The sequence below is a fragment of the Salvelinus fontinalis genome, chromosome 7, assembly GCF_029448725.1.
Source record: "Salvelinus fontinalis isolate EN_2023a chromosome 7, ASM2944872v1, whole genome shotgun sequence".
NCBI lineage: Eukaryota > Metazoa > Chordata > Actinopteri > Salmoniformes > Salmonidae > Salvelinus > Salvelinus fontinalis.
Genome location: NC_074671.1, coordinates 46,134,162 through 46,153,854, shown reverse-complemented (window position 1 = coordinate 46,153,854; position 19,693 = coordinate 46,134,162). Strand labels below are relative to the sequence as shown.

Genomic DNA, 19,693 nt, shown 5'->3' with positions numbered 1-19,693 from the left:
GATCGTGGACTTCAGGAAACAGCAGAGGGAGCACACCCCTATCCACATCAAAGGGACAGCAGTGGAGAAGGTGAAAAGTTTTATGTTCCTGGGCGTACACATCATAGACAAACTGAAATGGTCCACCCACACAGACAGTGTGGTGAAGAAGGCGCAACAGCTCCTCTTCAACCTCAGGAGGCTGAAGAAATGTGGCTTGTCACCCAAAACCCTGACAAACCTTTACAGATGCACAATTGAGAGCATCCTGTCGAGCTGTATCACCGCCTGGTATGGCAACTGCACCGCCCTCAACTGCAAGGCTCTCCAGAGGGTGGTTCGGTCTGTACAATGCATCACTAGGGACAAACTACTTGCCCTCCATGACACCTACAGCACCCAATGTCACAGGAAGGCCAAAAAGATCATCAAGGACAACAACCACCCGAGCCACTACCTGTTCACACCGCTATCATCCAGAAGGTGAGGTCAGTACAGGTGCATCAAAGCTGGGACCGAGAGATTAAAAAACAGCTTCTATCTCAAGGCCATCAAACTGCTAAACAGCAATCACTAACTCAGAGAGGCTGCTGCCTACATTGAGACCCAAACACTGGACACTTTAATAAATGGATCACTAGTCACTTTAAACAATGGCACTTTAAATAATGCCACTTTAATAATGTTTACATATCTACATTACTCATATCACGTGTATATACTGTATTTTATACCATCTACTGCACCTTGCCTATGCCGCTTGGCCATCGTTCATCCATTTAATTATATGTACATATTCTCATTCATCCCTTTAGATTTGTGTGTATTGGGTAGTTGTTGGGGAATTGTTAATTATTACTTGTTAGATATTACTGCACTGTCGGAACTAGAAGCACAAGAATTTCGCTACACTCGCATTAACATCTGCTAACCATGTGTACTGTATATGACCAATAAAATTAGATTTGATTTTGAATTCCAATTCTCTTCAATGAAGAAAATGTGGAATTAGAATTTGGTGTACTTTCTGAATTGCCTGGAATTTAAATGGAATTTAGAAGTATAGAAGTACCATGTGTTGCTGTCTTCTATATTTTTTATCCTTCTTGATTGTATTTTGCTCTACATGGGATCTGACTGGGGGATAGACTACATGCTGACAGTGCGGGTGGTGTGAGAGAAACTGAAACGATGGCATGACCAGAGGCCGCTGTTGAGCCACACTACAATATAGGCTACTGCACTTATTAACTCTCTCTCTCTCTCTCTCTCTCTCTCTCTCTCTCTCTCTCTCTTTCTCTCTCTCTCTCTCTCTCTCTCTCTCTCTCTCTCTCTCTCTCTCTCTCTCTCTCTCTCTCTCTCTCTCTCTCTCTCTCTCTCTCTCTCTCTCTCTCTCTCTCTCTCTCTCTCTCTCTCTCTTCTCTCTTCTCTCTTCTCTCTTCTCTCTTCTCTTCTCTCTTCTCTCTTCTCTCTCTCTCTCTCTCTCTCTCTCACCTGCCCTGCTTAATAGGCCTCGTTACTAAATAAAAGTCAAGTCTGTGGCCATCTTCAGTGCCACTGGCGTGTCTTGGGTCATCCATTGAGAAGTGTTCCCAGCAGGGTTCAAACCTGGGTCTTCTGTGCCCCACCAAAACTGTGTTCGCCCACTAAGCCTACACAATTCATCAGGTCTCAGACCAGGTTACTCATGACGCAAGCTTACATGAACCACCTCCTTTACACTTCACTCCCCTTTGACTTCCTCATATGCCTCACATAAACCCATCCAGGTTACAGCACCAATGTGACCAACTGTAGTTTGAACCTGGGTCTCTTGTATGTCACAAGATTGTGTTAGCCGGCTTAGTCTCAGGAAAGGTTACTAATCAACATGCGAGCAAGGTTCTCTGAACCACCCTTGTTACAGGAGCGTTTTGAAGTCAGTCAGTCTCACAGTAATCTCGCTCAGATATCCAGGGATTCTAAGAAGACTGACAGGCTGTGTGTCCCAAACCATGGACCCCTATTCCCTATATTGTGTGCTACTTTTGACCAGGGCTTATAGGGCTCTGGTCAAAAGTAGTGCACTATGTAGGGAATAGGGCGTCATTTTGGACGCAACCTCCAGGCACCGCCAATCGCAGCCCAATCACTTCGCTGCCTGTTCACGCCTCGCTGCCGCACGAGTCACCTGCCGGCGGCCCAATGAGCGCATCACATCCACCGCAGAGGAAACTCCAGCTCTGTTGTGATGCCAATAGTGACAGCAGAATGCACTGGATGCCGCCAGGGCTATTGTGTAACAATTGTGCCAGACGTTTTGGGGTTGTGGACACTGTTATAGCCTAGGATGGGAGGGGGCTGTTGGTCTTCGAGCTGAAGGTGAATGACATGGGAGACACCAGTGTGTTTGTGTGTGCGCTCGCCCGTGTGTGTCTGTGAAAGGAACATGTGAATGAGTGCTAATTGAGATCACACCACTGTCGGGCTCCTCTCGGTTTCCGTCTCTCACGTCATGTGCCGCTCCGTCTGGAAAACCACGGATGCCTGCCTCACCCTGATGAGCAGCGTGCGCAAGAGGCAGAGGAAGTGCGTGGTTGTGAGGGAGATTAAAAGAGAACCGAGGGAAAGGTGAACTGTGTGTATCTGACGTAGGTTTGGGGAATGACCCAATCTATTGCACCGCGTCAGTCAACATATAAATCAGCCAGCCTCGTGGGCCCGCTGGTGTGTTCTTGCTAAGTCTTCATTCACGGACAGATGTCCTGGAGAGCAGCATCGTGTCAAAGAGCCAGCTTGGCTGTGCTGACGTCATCCGCTTGAACGATCCAGGTCGCCCTTGCGAAAGAGGTTTTTAACCTCAAAGATCTTTCCTGGTTAAATAACGCTAAACATTTATCTAGAAGGGTGTGTACTGTTCAACGAGTGGGAGGCACTGTCCTGCTATCGTCACCCCTATTAGAGCTCTCCTCTCTGGGCTTGGGGCCCAAGCTAATCCCTGGCCCCTCAGCCCTCACCATGCTATATGCTAGTCCCATAGCCCTCTCTGTCCACTTGTCACACAGCTCCCTGTGTCCTCTCAGCCTCCCCACGCTCCCACAGCTTCTGGGTAATTGGGTAAACGTCCCCCATTTGCTTTGATACAGGGTTCACACCTAACTGACTGCATACAGTCCAACAGTACAAATCAACCGTGTTTAAATACGCTTTGAGTCCTGAAGTTTACATGACACCGCTGAGTCAGGGGAAGACTTAGACAACCAGGTTATGGGTTTTCCTTACTAATCAGTGGCCTTAATTCATCAATCAGGTACAAGAGAAGAGCGAAAAACTGCAGACACTCGGCCCGCCGTGGAATGAGTTTGACACGTGCTCTGAGTGATTTAAGCTTAAGTTTGTTATTAAGTTCAGGTTTTAAGTTATTTTGAATGCACCGAGGGGGAAAAAAGGAGTTGGTGCCTCTAGGGCAATTCAAACGGCTAATTAAGATTTTTTTTACTGAAGAATGTGTTTTCTATGATTTCATTCGCTTTTTGTGTATTGGTTTATGTTCATGTGTATATTGATGTGTATTGATGTGTATTTGATACAAGGCTCATCTGTAAAAGAGACCTTGGTCTCAGCATGACTCGCTGTCAAAATAAAGATACAAATAAATTCCAAAATACAGATTTATTGGGACATCATGATGCCCAAATAGTGCATAATGATTAAAAGACCCCATACACATCGCTTATGAATTATCCATTCCTGAATGCCTTAAAATGTGTTGCCACCTAAATCAGACTCACTCCGAGGGTTATTTTTTGTTGTTAGCTGCCATTCTTATGTCGCTGCACTGGGTTAATGGAAACTAGTTTTTGAAAAGACATGGCTCAGACTTATCCTTTATAAGCAGTTCTGTTTTGGCTAAGGATGAGAGAATGCCACCTCTTTACTACTGCTTAAGGGTGCCCATTGTTACAGGTTTTTACTGTCGTTTCTGTCAGGATTTGGCCAGTATTATTCCGGTTTTGGTCACTAGATGCCCCCATTGGGCTTTTTTGACCCTTTTGTTTTCCCTTATTTCCAGTTATTATTTTCACCTGTGCCTCGTTTCCCTTGTATGTATTTAAACCCTTAGTTTTCCTCAGTTCTTTGCTCTGTGTTTGAATGTTAGCACCCAGCCATGCTGTGAACTTTTGTTACTCCAGTCGGATTCTCTTGAGGTACTCTGTTTTTGTTCTCGTTTATTTATTTTCTTTGATTTTTCTTTTGAGGTTTTTTCCCTGCTGTGCTTACCACTTTTGTGGATTTACCTAATGACTTGGAGGATATACCTTTTTTCTCTTGATATTACTTTTGACGTTGTGGATTTATATTCTTTGCCTGAAGAACTTTCCTTTTTACTTTATTAAAACACCGTCTCAAGTACTGCTGTGTCTGCCTCATCTTCTGGGTTCTGCCGACTATTAGTGGCTCAGTTTGATAAGTGACTGTTTCTCTCACCGGAGACCCGAGTTCGTAACCAGGTCCTGACAGTTTCTTTCGAGACAGGAACATGCAATATCGATTGGATCGTTACTGTATCTACTAACTCAGTCTTTTTTTCTCATAAGCACACAATCAACACAGTTCTTTGTGTTTCTGTGTGGAACATCACACGTCATTTAGATTCTGGAACATCATAGCAATGTAGGCCAAAACCCTGCCCCAGTCATAAGGGTCTCTCCGCTCATCACACATCAAACATTACTGCAATGAGGAGGATTCAGACTTTATTTATGCGAATGACTTAGGCTAGCCACTGCGGTTTTATCTCTGTGTACCAAATGGCACGCTATTCCCTAGAGTGGCAAAAGGGCTTTGGTCAAAAGTAGTGCACTATATTGGGAATGGGTACCATTTAGGATGTAACATTTTGTCTTTTCCTTTGCCCAATAGTATTCTTGCAAGGTTTTAAAGGACAGTGTTTTTGCTGTGTGTGTGCAAGTGTCTTTCTGTGTTAGCTTTAGGGGGGGCAAAGAGAAGCAGGGCCTGACGGGTAGATTCAGCTCAAAACTCAGTGGCGGTTATCTTCCCAGTGGGGAAGGATACGCAGCGTCTATCTCTGTCTCTTCTTCACTCTGCACGTGCTGAAGAAAACGTGTGTGTGTGTGTCTTGGATTGTGACGAGCTGAAAATGCTCTTCCCAGCAGAGAGTTATGACGAATAGAGCCAGCCCTTTCTCTCCTTCCTTGGCTCCCTCCCCCCTCTATCTCACACACACACACACACACACACACACACACACACACACACACACACACACACACACACACACACACACACACACACACACACACACAGACACAGACGAGCAGCGGCAACTCTTTATTGCTCTCAGCCCCTCAGGCTTTCTTCTGGCCTGTTACTAGGCAACCAGCACCACACCATGTGATCTGCTGGGTGACTCACCTGAAGAGTGACATCACAATTCCTGCGGCACCATCTCACTGTGGCTGGGGGCTTCTCTAGGCCTCCTGTGTGTAGAAAAAACATCAGCTATTAACTGTAGTTTTCATCATTTAAACCATAGAAATGAATTAACCTGTCTAGGATCAGCGTGGCGCTAGCGGCACACCCCCCCCCCCCCCACTGAAAAACCAGTGCTGCGAAATTCAAAAATTTTTTTTTTTTTAAATATTTAACTTTCACACATTAAAGTCCAATACAGCTAATGAAAGACACAGATCTTGTGAATCCAGTCAACATTTCCGATTTTTAAAATGTTTTACAGGGAAGACACAATATGTAAAGATGTACATCTATTACCTAAAAACACATTAGCATAATCCACCATCTTTTATTTGTCCACCAACACCAGTAGCCATCACCAATTCGACTAAACTAAGATATTTATAGCCCCTAACCAACAAAAAAACTCATCAGATGACAGTCTGATAACATATTTATGGTATGGGATAGGTTTTGTTAGAAAAAAGTGCATATTTCAGGTATATGGCATAGTTTACAATTGCACCCACCATCACAAATGGACTAGAATAATTACAATGAGCAACGTGTTTACCTAACTACTAATCATCAAACATTTCGTAAAAATACACAGCATACACGAATCGAAAGACACAGATCCTGTGAATACAGACAATATTTCAGATTTTCTAAGTGTCTTACAGCGAAAACACAATAAATCGTTATATTAGCTTAGCACATAGCAATTAGCAGCCCAGCATTGATTCTAGCCAAAGTGAGCGATAAAAGTCAACATCGCCAAAAGATATTAATTTTTTCACTAACCTTCTCAGAATTCTTCCGATGACACTCCTGTAACATCATATTACACAATCCATATAGAGTTTGATCGAAAATGTTTATATTTAGCCACCAAAATCATGGTTAGACAATGTGAAATGTAGCTCAGCTGGTCAGAAAATGTCCTTGCGCCACTTAGACAGTGATCTACTCTTATACATAAATACTCATAAACGTGACTAAAAAATATAGGGTGGACAGGGATTGATAGACAATTTAATTCTTAATACAATTGCGTTATTACATTTTTTAATTTATCCTTACTTTTCAATACAGTTTGCGCCAAGCGAAGCTACGTCAAAAAACATGGCGTCCTAAGCCACTAAAATGTTTCGACAGAAACACGATTTATCATAATAAAAATGTCCTACCTTGAGCTGTTCTTCCATCAGTATCTTGGGCAAAGGATCCTTTCTTGGGAGAAATCGTCTTTTGGTGGAAAGCTGTCCTCTTGCCATGTGGAAATGTCAACTGCGTTCGGGATGAACTGAAAAGCGTGCCCAACTTTTCACATCGTTGCAAAAATAAATGTCCCAAAATCGCACTAAACGGATATAAATTGCTATAAAACGCTTTAAATTAACTACTTTATGATGTTTTTAACTCCTATAACGAGTGAAAAGATGACCGGAGAAATATAACAGGCTAAACTAACGCTTGGAACAGGTGCGCGCCGGTGTCCTCTAGGCTCATGACGCAGCTCCCAAAGAATGACTAGCTTCAGGGTTTTTTCATTTGTAGGGCCTGTGAACGCGCAATCGACCCCGTTGGAATCGTCATCACGTAAAGGCATCCAGGGGAAGACGTAAGAAGTGTCCGTATAGTCATAGCAACGACAGTGCCCTTTTAACTGACTTCAGAAAAGTGGCCAACATTTCTCAAATCTGACTCCATGTCAGGGAAATTGCTGTAGAATGGGCTCTGTTCCACTTAGAGACAAAATTTCAACTCCTATAGAAACTATAGACTGTTTTCTATCCAATAATAATAATAATATGCATATTGTACGATCAAGGATTTTGTGGGAAGCCGTTTAAAAAATTTGCCAAATTAGCATAAATAGTTTAAACAGCGCCCCCATCCCCAACAGGTTTTAAGATACTAACCTATGTTGTGAACTGTCAGTTGCTCTGATTGTGTTCCGATTCTCCACACTTTCCCCAAAGTTGCACTGGTTCAATCCCCGTCATAGATTTAAAAGCATTGGTGGAGGGAGCTTTCACCATTGTTAAATCCATTACAGGGGAAGTGTTGTCACTCTGTTGTGTAAATTGCCATGTTGTCTCCCTGACCCCTCACCTCTAACCCCTGACCTCTGTCCTAGGCTACTCCCACTGGAAAGGCCAGGTGCTGACCGCTGACGAGCTGCACGTCCTCTACGAGGGGATCAAGCTCAACAACGTCCACCACTACGACTATGTTCTTACAGGTGAGACGCACACACAGAAAGAAGTGAAGGCTAGCGGTAGCAGTGCTAGCAGACTGGGGATGGTTGTTAGTTTATATCAAGTATTTATTTATGATTGGTTAGACTGCCTTGTACACATTCACTGCTAAAAGCTGAATTCCAATATACAGACAAAAAAGAAACAAAAATGAAAAGGAGGTAACAGTTAGCTAGCTGAATAAACATTTTATAGAGAGCAGCTAGCTAAGTCAATAGCTTCAGAGAGTGCCTGCTTCTGGTCAAGGCGTACGTTCTCTTCAGACAGATGTTGTTCTCGTCAGTCCTCAGCTCCATCTGTAGCGTTCCATGGAGAACACAGGAAGCAGTAGCTGGATATGAGCCTCATGAGGTCACCTAGACAGAGATGGTGTCGGCCTGCAGGGTTTACAGAACCTAATGTCAGTCAGGCTGTCAGATGTTCGCCCACAGCCACTGTTCTGTGGTAGCCGTCGTGCTCTGCTACCCCTGGCCCAGAGAGAAAGAGACGGAACAGAAACGCTGGTACTCCCTGATGGATTACGTCTCCTCTCCTATCACCTTGAGAGGAGAAGAGAAGAGGGAGAGAGAAAGAAAGAGGGAGCAGACAAGCAGAGGAGAGAGTGAAGGTCATGGTTTTATTCTTTCCCGAGTCCTTGTGAATCTGTCGAGGTGTGAAATGTAGCTAAACTGGAATGTGTTGGAACAGCTACATTCTAGTTACCAGACTATTGGTTGGTCGGCTCTTTTATTAAGACAGACTGCTAGACATTTGGAAGTAATTGTTACGGACACACTAGTATAGTTGAGACTTAAGTGGTGAGTACAGCTGAAAACATCAGTTAGGCTACGTACTGTTTATCACCAACAATTAAAAGGTTCACCTTAAATAGACTCTTAGGAGTGACCATGACTATTAGCGTGTGAGACAGACAGCATTTGTCAGTTGAAACTTTGTCTGTAAGAAACATAGCTTACAAATGGGACTTACAGATGTATCTGCGGTCACATACATGGCATGAAGTACACTGTGTATATCATCCAATAAGTGGATAAACTGAGTAAGTGAAGTTTGAGTTAGAATCTAGCCGTGCCAATTTTCTCCCTATTCCCAACTCTTCCCGTGGCCCTAAATCTTCGTAATTTACAGATCGGTAAAATGTAACAAATATGGTGGAAGCTCAACTAATACACTGCTCATGGAGTGCATAGGGATGTGTGAAGGTCACTCCTTAGTCTGAAGTGTCCCCACTTGCGCTGCGAAATAGCTAGCTTCAGGAGGGCGGTCATGTATGTTTGCAAGGCAGAGGTCCTGTGTTCGAGCCCTCGGTATGAGCCAAGTTAGGAGGAAGCAGTAGCCGCTAAGCAAGCAGGGTGACATTATTATTATTATTATTATATATTTTTTTGGGGGGGTGGATCAGCTTAATATTGCGGAAAGAATGTTGCTTCCAATGTAATTGTCTGCATCATTTCCAATCCCCCATATTTTTTGGGGTAAATATATATATCCATTCACGTATGCATACATATACACATATATACATACACATACCTACATAGACATACTTTTTTTAAAGAGTATACCCTTATTATTATTCCCCGCAAACCCTACCACCGATCCCCCAATTGGAGTAAACTGATAAACATTTCTGTTTTTACCTTCAATTTATACATCTTATACACATTTTACAGACACAGTCTACTTTATAATAGTTCTCTCTTGTTTGTTCTTAGTCCTTCCTCTATTTCTGTTGTCCATCCAGTTTGATTTCCACTTGTAACTGTGCTATTTCACAATAGCTCCGCACCTATACACATTTCACAGATCCCGTATGCCCTACATTGTTTATCTTGTTATTAGTCCCACCCTTCAGCTCCACTCAACCTTTCCCATCTATCTTCCAACATCATCCATTTCGGATTTTTATTTGCCATATATTTTTCAACTGTGCTGTTATGCTTCACAAAAGATTTGAATCTTCCTATTCTCATAGCTTCCACGGATTGTAAATTAAAAATAAACATTTTTGCTAAAATAATTATTATATTATTGATTGATTGATTGACTATGGCTTTTCAAATCCCCCAGTATTGCTATCTGTAGCGTTAGTTCTACGCAAATGTTGCAATTCTTCAACCATTCCTGGACCTGTGACCAAAAACGAGCTACATGCGGACATTACCAAAATAAATGGTCTAATGACTCTGCCTCCTCACAGCAGAATCTGCAGAGCTGGGAAGATTGTATCCCCCATATATATAACATTCTATTAGTTGCAAGAATTTTGTACAATAATTTAAATTGAAAAATTCGAAGTTTTGAATCCGGCGTTGTTTTGCGTATCAATTCATAAACCATGTGCCATGGAATGGGTACATCGGAAATCTCTTCCCAACTATTTTGCAATTTATATGGCACAGCTGTCAGTTTTTTGGTCCTTAAATTAAATTGGTATATGTTTTTATTTATCACACTTTTCTTTAACCATTTATGTTCTTTAATATAAGGCCGACATACAAGTTCCTTACTTTTATCCCCTTCTACCTGCCTCTTCCCTTTTTGTGGTAATGCTGCAATTAATTGGTTGTAATTTTGGGTAGAGCAGACATTTCCATATGTCTGTGTTAGTTGCATGTGTGACATTACTCCACCAGTCCTATTTATGATATCATTCACAAAAATTATACCTTTTTTAAACATTTCTTCGATAAATACATTTTTTTTTATCAATTACTATATTTGAATTTAACCACAAGATTTGTTGTACTATTTGTTCCGTCCTTTCAGGTGGATTAAACTGAAATTGCAACCAACTTTCTAAGGCTTGTTTAAAAAATAAAGATATTTTGGAGATTATTTCCTTTTCAAGCAACCGAAAGTGAGCAGGTGTAATCTGAATAAAGGGAAAAAGGCCCTTCTTGAACATAGGATGAGACATTTGTACCAATCTACTAGAGAACCAGTTTGGATTTAAGTATAACTTTTGTATGACTGATGCCTTTAGTGAGAGGTCTAATGCTTTAATATTTAATCATTTCTGCCCTCCGAATTCACATTCGTTATATAAATAGGCCCTTTTAATTTTATCTGGCTTGCCGTTCCAAATAAAATTGAATATTTTTTGTTCATATAATTTAAAAAGCAGGTCACTAGGTGTAGGCAAAACCATAAGCAAATAGGTAAACTGTGATATGATTAAAGAGTTAATCAGCGTGATTTTCCCACAAATAGACAGGTATTTTCCTTTCCATGGTAGCAAGATCTTATCTATTTTTGCTAACTTTCTATAAAAATTTATTGGAGTGAGAACATTTCTTTCTTTTGGGATTTGTATACCGAGTATGTCCACATCTCCGTCAGACCATTTAATTGGTAAACTACATGGCAATGTAAAATGTGTATTTTTTAGTGATCCAATACGTAAAATGGTACATTTATCATAATTTGGTTTTAATCCAGAGAGGATAGCAAATGTATCTAGATCCTCTAAGAGGCCGTGGAGAGATTCTAGTTGTGGTTTTAAAAGAAAACATGAATCATCAGCGTACAATGACACCTTAGTTTTTAGGCCCTGGATTTCTAATCCCTTAATATTAATGTTTGATCTAATTTTAACAGCTAACATTTCGTTGGCAATAATAAATAGATATGCCGATAGTGGACAACCTTGTTTTACTCCTCTAGATAGTTTAAAACTTTCTGAGATGTAGCCATTATTTACTATTTTACACCTAGGGTTACTATACATAATTTTTACCCATTTTATAAGAGATTCCCCAAAATTGAAATATTCTAGGCATTTATATATAAACTCCAGTCGTACTTTATCAAAAGCCTTTTCAAAATCAGCTATGAAAACCAGGCCTGGTGTACCCGATATTTCATAGTGTTCTATTGTTTCCAGTTGTAACGGTCCTGACCTGTTTTATGTTGTTTTTGTATGTGTTTAGGTCAGGGCATGTGTTTTGGGTGGGCAGTCTATGTTATCTGTTTCTATGTTGGTTTTGGTTGCCTGGTATGGCTCTTAATTAGAGGCAGGTGTTTTGCGTTCTCCTCTAATTAAGAGTCATATTTAGGTAGGGTGTTCTCACTGTTTGTTTGTGGGTGATTGTCTCCTGTGTCTGTGTCGATGTTACACCATACGGGATTGTTTCGGTTTGTTCGTGCGTTTTTGTAGTAAGTACTTGTTCGTTCGTTCTGCGTGTGTTATGTCAGTTCGTCGTGCTAAGTCTGTCTATTTTCGTTTTGTTATTTTGTTAGTTTATTCAAGTATAGTTTGTTTCGTTTCGTCTTGTAAATAAAATTCATCATGTATTCACAACCCGCTGCGCCTTGGCTCGATCACTACTCCTCCTCTTCTTATGAAGAGAGAGAGGAACGCCGTGACAGAATCACCCACCATTCCAGAGCCAAGCAGCGGAGTAAATGGAGTAAGGGACAGGAAAAGAAGGAGCAATGGACATGGGACGATATATTGGACGGAAAGGGTTGCTACACATGGGAGGAGATCCTGGCTGGTAGGGATCGCCTTCCATGGGAACAGCTGGAGGCACTGAGGAGAGCAGAGGCTACCGGAGAGAGGAACCGGAGCTATGAGGGAACGCGTCTGGCACAGAAGCCCAAAAAGCCCGTAAGTAATTCCCAAAAATTTCTTGGGGGGGGGCTAAGAGGTAGTGGGCCAAGGGCAGGTAGGAGACCTGCGCCCACTTCCCAGGCTTACCGTGGAGAGCGGGAGTACGGGCAGGCGCCGTGTTACGCAGTAGAGCGCACGGTGTCTCCTGTACGAGTGCATAGCCCAGTGCGGGTTATTCCACCTCCCCGCACTGGTAGGGCTAGATTGGGTATTGAGCCAGGTGTCATGAGGCCGGCTCAACGCGTCTGGTCTCCAGTGCGTCTCCTCGGGCCGGCATACATGGCACCGGCCTTACGCATGGTTTCCCCGGTTCGCCTACATAGGCTGGTGCGGGTTATTCCACCTCCCCGCACTGGTCGGGCGACCGGGAGCATTCAACCAGGTAAGGTTGGGCAGGCTCAATGCTCAAGAGTGCCAGTACGCCTCCACGGTCCGGTATTTCCGGCGCCACCTCCCCGCCCCAGCCTAGTACCTACAGTGCCTAAACTACGCACTAGGCTACCAGTGCGTCTCCTGAGCCCAGTTCCTCCTCCACGCACTCTCTCTGTAGTGCGTGTATCCAGTTCGGTGCCTCCAGTTCCGGCACCACGCACAAAGCCTCCTGTGCGTCTCCAGAGCCCTGAACACACTGTATCTTCTCCCCCTACTAATCCTGATGTGCTTGTCCTCAGCCCGGTGTCACCAGTGCCGGTACCTCGCATCAGGTATAGAGTGGGCTTTGAGAATACAGTGTGCCCTATCCCTGCTCCCCGCACTAGTAGGAAGGTGCTTATCCTTAGCCCGGTGCCTCCAGTTCCGGCACCACGCACCAGGTCTACAGTGCGCCGTATCCGGCCAGAGCCATCCGTCTCCCCAGCGCCATCTGAGCCATCCGTCTCCCCAGCGCCATCTGAGCCATCCGTCTCCCCAGCGCCATCTGAGCCATCCGTCTCCCCAGCGCCATCTGAGCCATCCGTCTGCCATGAGCCTGCAAAGCCGCCCGTCTGCCATGAGCCTGCAAAGCCGCCCGTCTGCCATGAGCCTACAGAGCCGTCCGCCAGACAGGAGCCGCTAGAGCCGCCCGCCAGACAGGAGCCGCTAGAGCCGCCCGCCAGACAGGAGCCGCTAGAGCCGCCCGCCAGACAGGATCTGCCAGAGCCGCCCGCCAGACAGGATCTGCCAGAGCCGCCAGCCAGACAGGATCTGCCAGAGCCGCCAACCAGACAGGATCTGCCAGAGCCGCCAACCAGACAGGATCTGCCAGAGCCGCCAACCAGACAGGATCTGCCAGAGCCGCCAGCCTGCCATGAGCGTCGAGAGCCGTCAGCCTGCCATGAGCGTCGAGAGCCGTCAGCCTGCCATGAGCGTCGAGAGCCGTCAGCCTGCCATGAGCGTCGAGAGCCGTCAGCCTGCCATGAGCGTCGAGAGCCGTCAGCCTGCCATGAGCGTCGAGAGCCGTCAGCCTGCCATGAGCGTCGAGAGCCGTCAGCCTGCCATGAGCGTCGAGAGCCGTCAGCCTGCCATGAGCGTCGAGAGCCGTCAGCCTGCCATGAGCGTCGAGAGCCGTCAGCCTGCCATGAGCGTCGAGAGCCGTCAGCCTGCCATGAGCATCGAGAGCCGTCAGCCTGCATAGACCTGCCAGAGTCCCACAGCCGGGATCTGCCAGAGTATATCAGCCGGGACCTGCCCCTTGTCCCGGTGCTGCCCCTTGTCCCGGTGCTGCCCCTTGTCCCGGTGCTGCCCCTTGTCCCGGTGCTGCCCCTTGTCCCGGTGCTGCCCCTTGTCCCGGTGCTGCCCCTTGTCCCGGTGCTGCCCCTTGTCCCGGTGCTGCCCCTTGTCCCGGTGCTGCCCCTTGTCCCGGTGCTGCCCCTTATCCCGGTGCTGGTCTTTATCCCGGTGCTGCCCCTTGTCCCGGTGCTGCCCCTTGTCCCGGTGCTGCCCCTTGTTCCGGTGCTGCCCCTTGTCCCGGTGCTGCCCCTTGTCCCGGTGCTGCCCCTTGTCCCGGTGCTGCCCCTTGTCCCGGTGCTGCCCCTTGTCCCGGTGCTGCCCCTTGTCCCGGTGCTGCCCCTTGTCCCGGTGCTGCCCCTTCTCCTGGTGCTGGCCGTTTATTTAGGGGATGTGAGTTTTAGGGTGGTCATTGGGAGGGGAAGACAGAAACGGGGAGTGACTATGGTGGTGTGGGGACAGCGTCCAGAGCCGGAGCCACCACCGTGGTCAACTGCCCACCCAGACCCTCCCCTGGACTTTGTGCTGGTGCGCCCGGAGTTCGCACCTTGAGGGGGGGGTTCTGTAACGGTCCTGACCTGTTTTATGTTGTTTTTGTATGTGTTTAGGTCAGGGCATGTGTTTTGGGTGGGCAGTCTATGTTATCTGTTTCTATGTTGGTTTTGGTTGCCTGGTATGGCTCTTAATTAGAGGCAGGTGTTTTGCGTTCTCCTCTAATTAAGAGTCATATTTAGGTAGGGTGTTCTCACTGTTTGTTTGTGGGTGATTGTCTCCTGTGTCTGTGTCGATGTTACACCATACGGGATTGTTTCGGTTTGTTCGTGCGTTTTTGTAGTAAGTACTTGTTCGTTCGTTCTGCGTGTGTTATGTCAGTTCGTCGTGCTAAGTCTGTCTATTTTCGTTTTGTTATTTTGTTAGTTTATTCAAGTATAGTTTGTTTCGTTTCGTCTTGTAAATAAAATTCATCATGTACTCACAACCCGCTGCGCCTTGGCTCGATCACTACTCCTCCTCTTCTTATGAAGAGAGAGAGGAACGCCGTGACACCAGTACTTGCCTTATATTATCTCCAATGTATCGTCCATGTAAAAAACCTGTCTGATTAGGATGAATAATATCTGACAAAACTTTTTTTATTCTATGCGCCAAGCATTTTGCTAGGATTTTTGCATCACAACACTGAAGTGTAAGAGGTCTCCAATTTTTTAAATGGACTGGATCTTTATATATACCACTTGGGTCCTGTTTCAGTAATAATGATATCACACCTTCTTGTTGCGTGTCTGATAATCTATCATTTATATAAGATTGGTTAAAACAAGCTAATAATGGTCCTTTGAGTATATCAAAAAAATGTTTGTATACTTCCACTGGTATGCCATCCAGTCCTGGAGTTTTCCCATCCTTAAAGGCCCCAATTGCATCAAGTAGTTCCTCCTCTGTAATTAGGCCTTCACATGAGTCTTTCTGTACAGATGTTAATTTTACATTATTATTAGGGAAAAAATCCATACAATTAGTTTCAGTTAGTGGAGATGGAGGAGCCTGAAACGAAAACATATTCTTAAAGTACTTTACTTCCTCTTTCAAAATATCATTTGGTGAATCATGCGTGACTCCATCATTTGTAACAAGTTTTAATACGTTTTTTTTGGTAGCATTTCTATATTGAAGATTGAAAAGAATTTGGTGCATTTTTCCCCATATTCCATCCAGTTCGCTTTATTTTTATAATATATTACACTGGATCTTTCTTGAATAAGTTCCTCCATTTCTTTTTGTTTTTCCTCTAACTTATTCTGTGCCTCTATGGTACCGTTTTTATTGTTATCTAACTGTACTGTTAGTCCTTCAATTTCCTTTGTTAATATGGACTCTTTTGATCTAAATTGCTTTTGTTTTATAGATGAGTACTGAATTGCATGGCCTCTAAAGGCACACTTAAAAGTGTCCCATACAATATGGGGATCTGCTGTACCTATGTTATGTCTAAAAAAGTCAGTTATAAATTCTTCTGTCCTAGTTCTAAACAATTTATCATCTAGTAGGCTTTGATTAAATTTCCAATATCCTCGCCCACGTGGAAATTCTGTAAGAGTAATATATATGCCAATTATGTGATGGTCCGACCGCATTCTGTCCCCTATCAAACACTTTTTAACTTTTGGTGCCAGAAAGAATGATATAAGAAAGTAGTCAAGGCGACTAGCTTGATTAAGCCTCCGCCATGTATATCTCACTAGGTCAGGGTATTTAAGTCTCCATATATCCACTAATTCCAATATATCCATGACATTCCTGATTTCCTTAAGTGCCTGAGTGTGACATTATTTACACTCATACCTATCCAGACCGTTCAGATTGGCAAAAATCTAGGGTTAGGGACTAGGAAGGGAATTGGCATTGAGACGGTTAGCCCCTGTGTGTTTAAATTAGCCATGAGGACATGGGCTTTCCCTTACTGAGAGCCTGGTGGCTGAGCACAAAAGTGAGGCACCCACACAAAGAAGCCTTACATCAGCATTCCCATTGAATCTTCTCCCTCTCTGTCTTCCTCTCTTCTGGCCCTTATCTCCTACCTACTGTACATACAGCCAGCCCTGCAGCGTCAGCAGGTCTTGCTCACATGCACACAAACACTGCAGAAAAGACTCCACCTACCTCTATGCAAATACAATGAGAATCTCAGGCGTGACACGGTCCTTGAAGAAGCATTAATTGTGTCATTAAGAATGACACACTCACTGAACTCACTGAACTCTGAGAAAGCACTGACACACTCACTGTCACACCATGATCCCTGATCCTCTCATTAGAGCCCTGGGTACGGGTTGGTTTTGTCTGCAGTGAACTGTATAAAACTTTATTGAGACATTGAGGAGTTGGTTTTGACCCAGAATCATCTTCTCCCCTCAGGGTACACTCGAGACACTTCCTTTCTGGAGATGGTTGTGGACATCGTACAAGAGCTGAAGAGGGCCAATCCGAACCTTGTGTATGGTGTGTATCCCTCGCTATGTCACCCCTATGTGTGTGTGTGTGTGTGTGTGTGTGTGTGTGTGTGTGTGTGTGTGTGTGTGTGTGTGTGTGTGTGTGTGTGTGTGTGTGTGTGTGTGTGTGTGTGTGTGTGTGTGTGTGTGTCTGACACATCTGTTCAAATCAACAGGGTGGGGTTCGACCACTGCTGATCACAAGTTCAAGATGCCTGTATGGGTTATTGTTAGGGCCAAGAGTTTTTCCTGTTTCCTGACCACCTGACCTGACCAGGGAGAACTGATCTGGAAAAACTCCTGGCCCTAGCTATTGTATCATCCTCTTCAGGTTGGGGTTGGTAGAAGCGTAAGGACACAAATAAAAGAAAAGCCTCACACTCTCATTGGTCCGAAGCAATATATTTAATAGATTTTACATTTAATTTTAATTACATTTAATTTTAATTTCACCTTTATTTAACCAGGTAAGCCAGTTGAGAACAAGTTCTCATTTACAACTGCGACCTGGCCAAGATAGAGCAAAGCAGTGCGACAAAAACAACACAGAGTTACACATGGGATAAACAAATGTACAGTCAATAACACAATAGAAAAATCTATGTACAGTGTGTGGAAATGTAGTAAGATTAGGGAGGTAAGGCAATAAATAGGCCATAGTGGGGGAAAAAATACAATTTAGCAATTATAAACTGGAGTGATAGATGTACAGAAGATGAATGTGCCAGTAGAGATACTGGGGTGCAAAGGAGCAAAAAAAATAATAACAATATGGGGATGAGGCAGCTGGGTGGGCTATTTACAGATGGGCTATGTACAGCTGCAATGATCGGTAAGCTGCTCTGACAGCTGATGTCAGAGCAGCTGACAGCTGTTATTCGACAGCTAAGCTGCCTTCATCCGGGTTTCAGGGTAATGACAAGCTTGATGTAGAATATAGCTTGCCGTATGCTTCCCAGTCGAAACAGTTCATGCATATATTATGACAACATTTTGTTTGTTTTGGTCTTCGGCAGGTTCTTTTTGGGCTGTTTGTGCACACATTTTTTCCTGAGGCAAGCTGAAGTTCGGTAGGCGAAGTCTAGCCCCCTTTGTCGGTGATTGGTCAACAGTACTACTCCTAGTAGGAGTGAGAACATGAAGTGTTGTCAGTCAACAAGTGACGACTAGTTTTCATGCACATTTTTTCACATGAGAAATACTGCATCAAACTTTTTAGTCAGATGTAGAATTGTGTGATTAAGACTTCCCCTGTAAAAACTGCAAAAATAAATTACTTTCCTTGATTTATAGTGCATTTGGAAAGTATTCAGACCCCTTTACTTTTTCCAGATTTTGTTACTTATAGCCTTATTCTCAAATGGATTAAATAGTTTTTTCCCTCATCAATCTACAGATAATAATCCATAATGGCAAAGCAAAAACTGTTTTTTTAGAAATGTTTGCAAATGTATGGAAAATAAAAACTGAAATATGACATTTACATAAGTACAGTTGAAGTCGGAAGTTTACATACACTTAGGTTGAAGTCATTAAAACTCGTTTTTCAACCACTCCACAAATTTCTTGTTAACAAACTATAGTTTTGGCAAGTCGGTTAGGACATCTACTTTATGCATGACACAAGTCATTTTTTCAACAATTGTTTACAGACAGATTATTTCACTTATAATTCACTGTATCACAATTCCAGTGGGTCAGAAGTTTACATACACTAAGTTGACTGTGGCTTTAAACAGCTTGGAAAATTCCAGAAAATGATGTCATGGCTTTAGAAGCTTCTAATAGGCTAATTGACATCATTTGAGTTAATTAGAGGTGTACCTGTGGATGTATTTCAAGGCCTACCTTCAAACTCAGTGCCTCTTTGCTTGACATCATGGGAAACTCAAAAGAAATCAGCCAAGACCTCAGAAACAAAATTGTAGACCTCCACAAGTCTGGTTCATCCTAGGGAGCAATTTCCAAACGCCTGAAGGTACCGGTATAAAACAGGTATAAAAGTATCTATATCCACAGTAAAACGAGTCCTATATTGACATAACCTGAAAGGCCGCTCAGCAAGGAAGAAGCTACTGCTCCAAAACCGCCATAAAAAAGCCAGACTACGTTTTGCAGCTGCACATGGAGACAAAGATCATACTTTTTGGAGAAATGTCATCTGATCTGATGAAACAAAAATAGAACTGTTTGGCCATATTGACCATCGTTATGTTTGGAGGAAAAAGGGGGATGCTTGCAAGCCGAAGAATACCATCCCAACCCTGAAGCACAGGGGGGGCAGCATCATGTTGTGGCGGTGCTTTGCTGCAGGAGGGACTGGTGCACTTCACAAAATAGATGGCATCATGAGAAGGAAAATTATGTGGAAGTTGAAGCTTGGTCGCAAATGGGTCGTCCAAATGGACAATGACCCCAAGCATACTTCCAAAGTTGTGGCAAAATGGCTTAAGGACAGCAGTCCTTAACAAGTCAAGGTATTGAAGTGGCCATCACAAGGCCCTGACCTCAAATCCCATAGAAACTTTGTGGGCAGAACGGAAAAAGGGTGTGCGAGCAAGGAGGCCTACAAACCTGACTCAGTTACACCAGCTCTGTCAGGAGGAATGGGCCAAAATTCACCCAACTTATTGTGGGAAGCTTGTGGAAGGCTACATGAAACGTTTGACCCAAGTTTAACAATTTAA

At 43.9% G+C, this 19,693-nt stretch overlaps 1 protein-coding gene across 1 annotated transcript in view; it reads left to right on the top strand.

Annotated features, from left to right (window-relative positions):
* Positions 1-19,693, top strand: part of LOC129859529 (pyridoxal kinase-like) — a 41,122-nt gene that overhangs the window by 7,740 nt on the left and 13,689 nt on the right. Inside the window, exons 3-4 of the mRNA XM_055929391.1 lie at positions 7,577-7,681; positions 16,933-17,016. Coding sequence (XP_055785366.1) covers positions 7,577-7,681; positions 16,933-17,016 — 189 coding nt within the window. The remainder of the gene's footprint in view (positions 1-7,576; positions 7,682-16,932; positions 17,017-19,693) is intronic.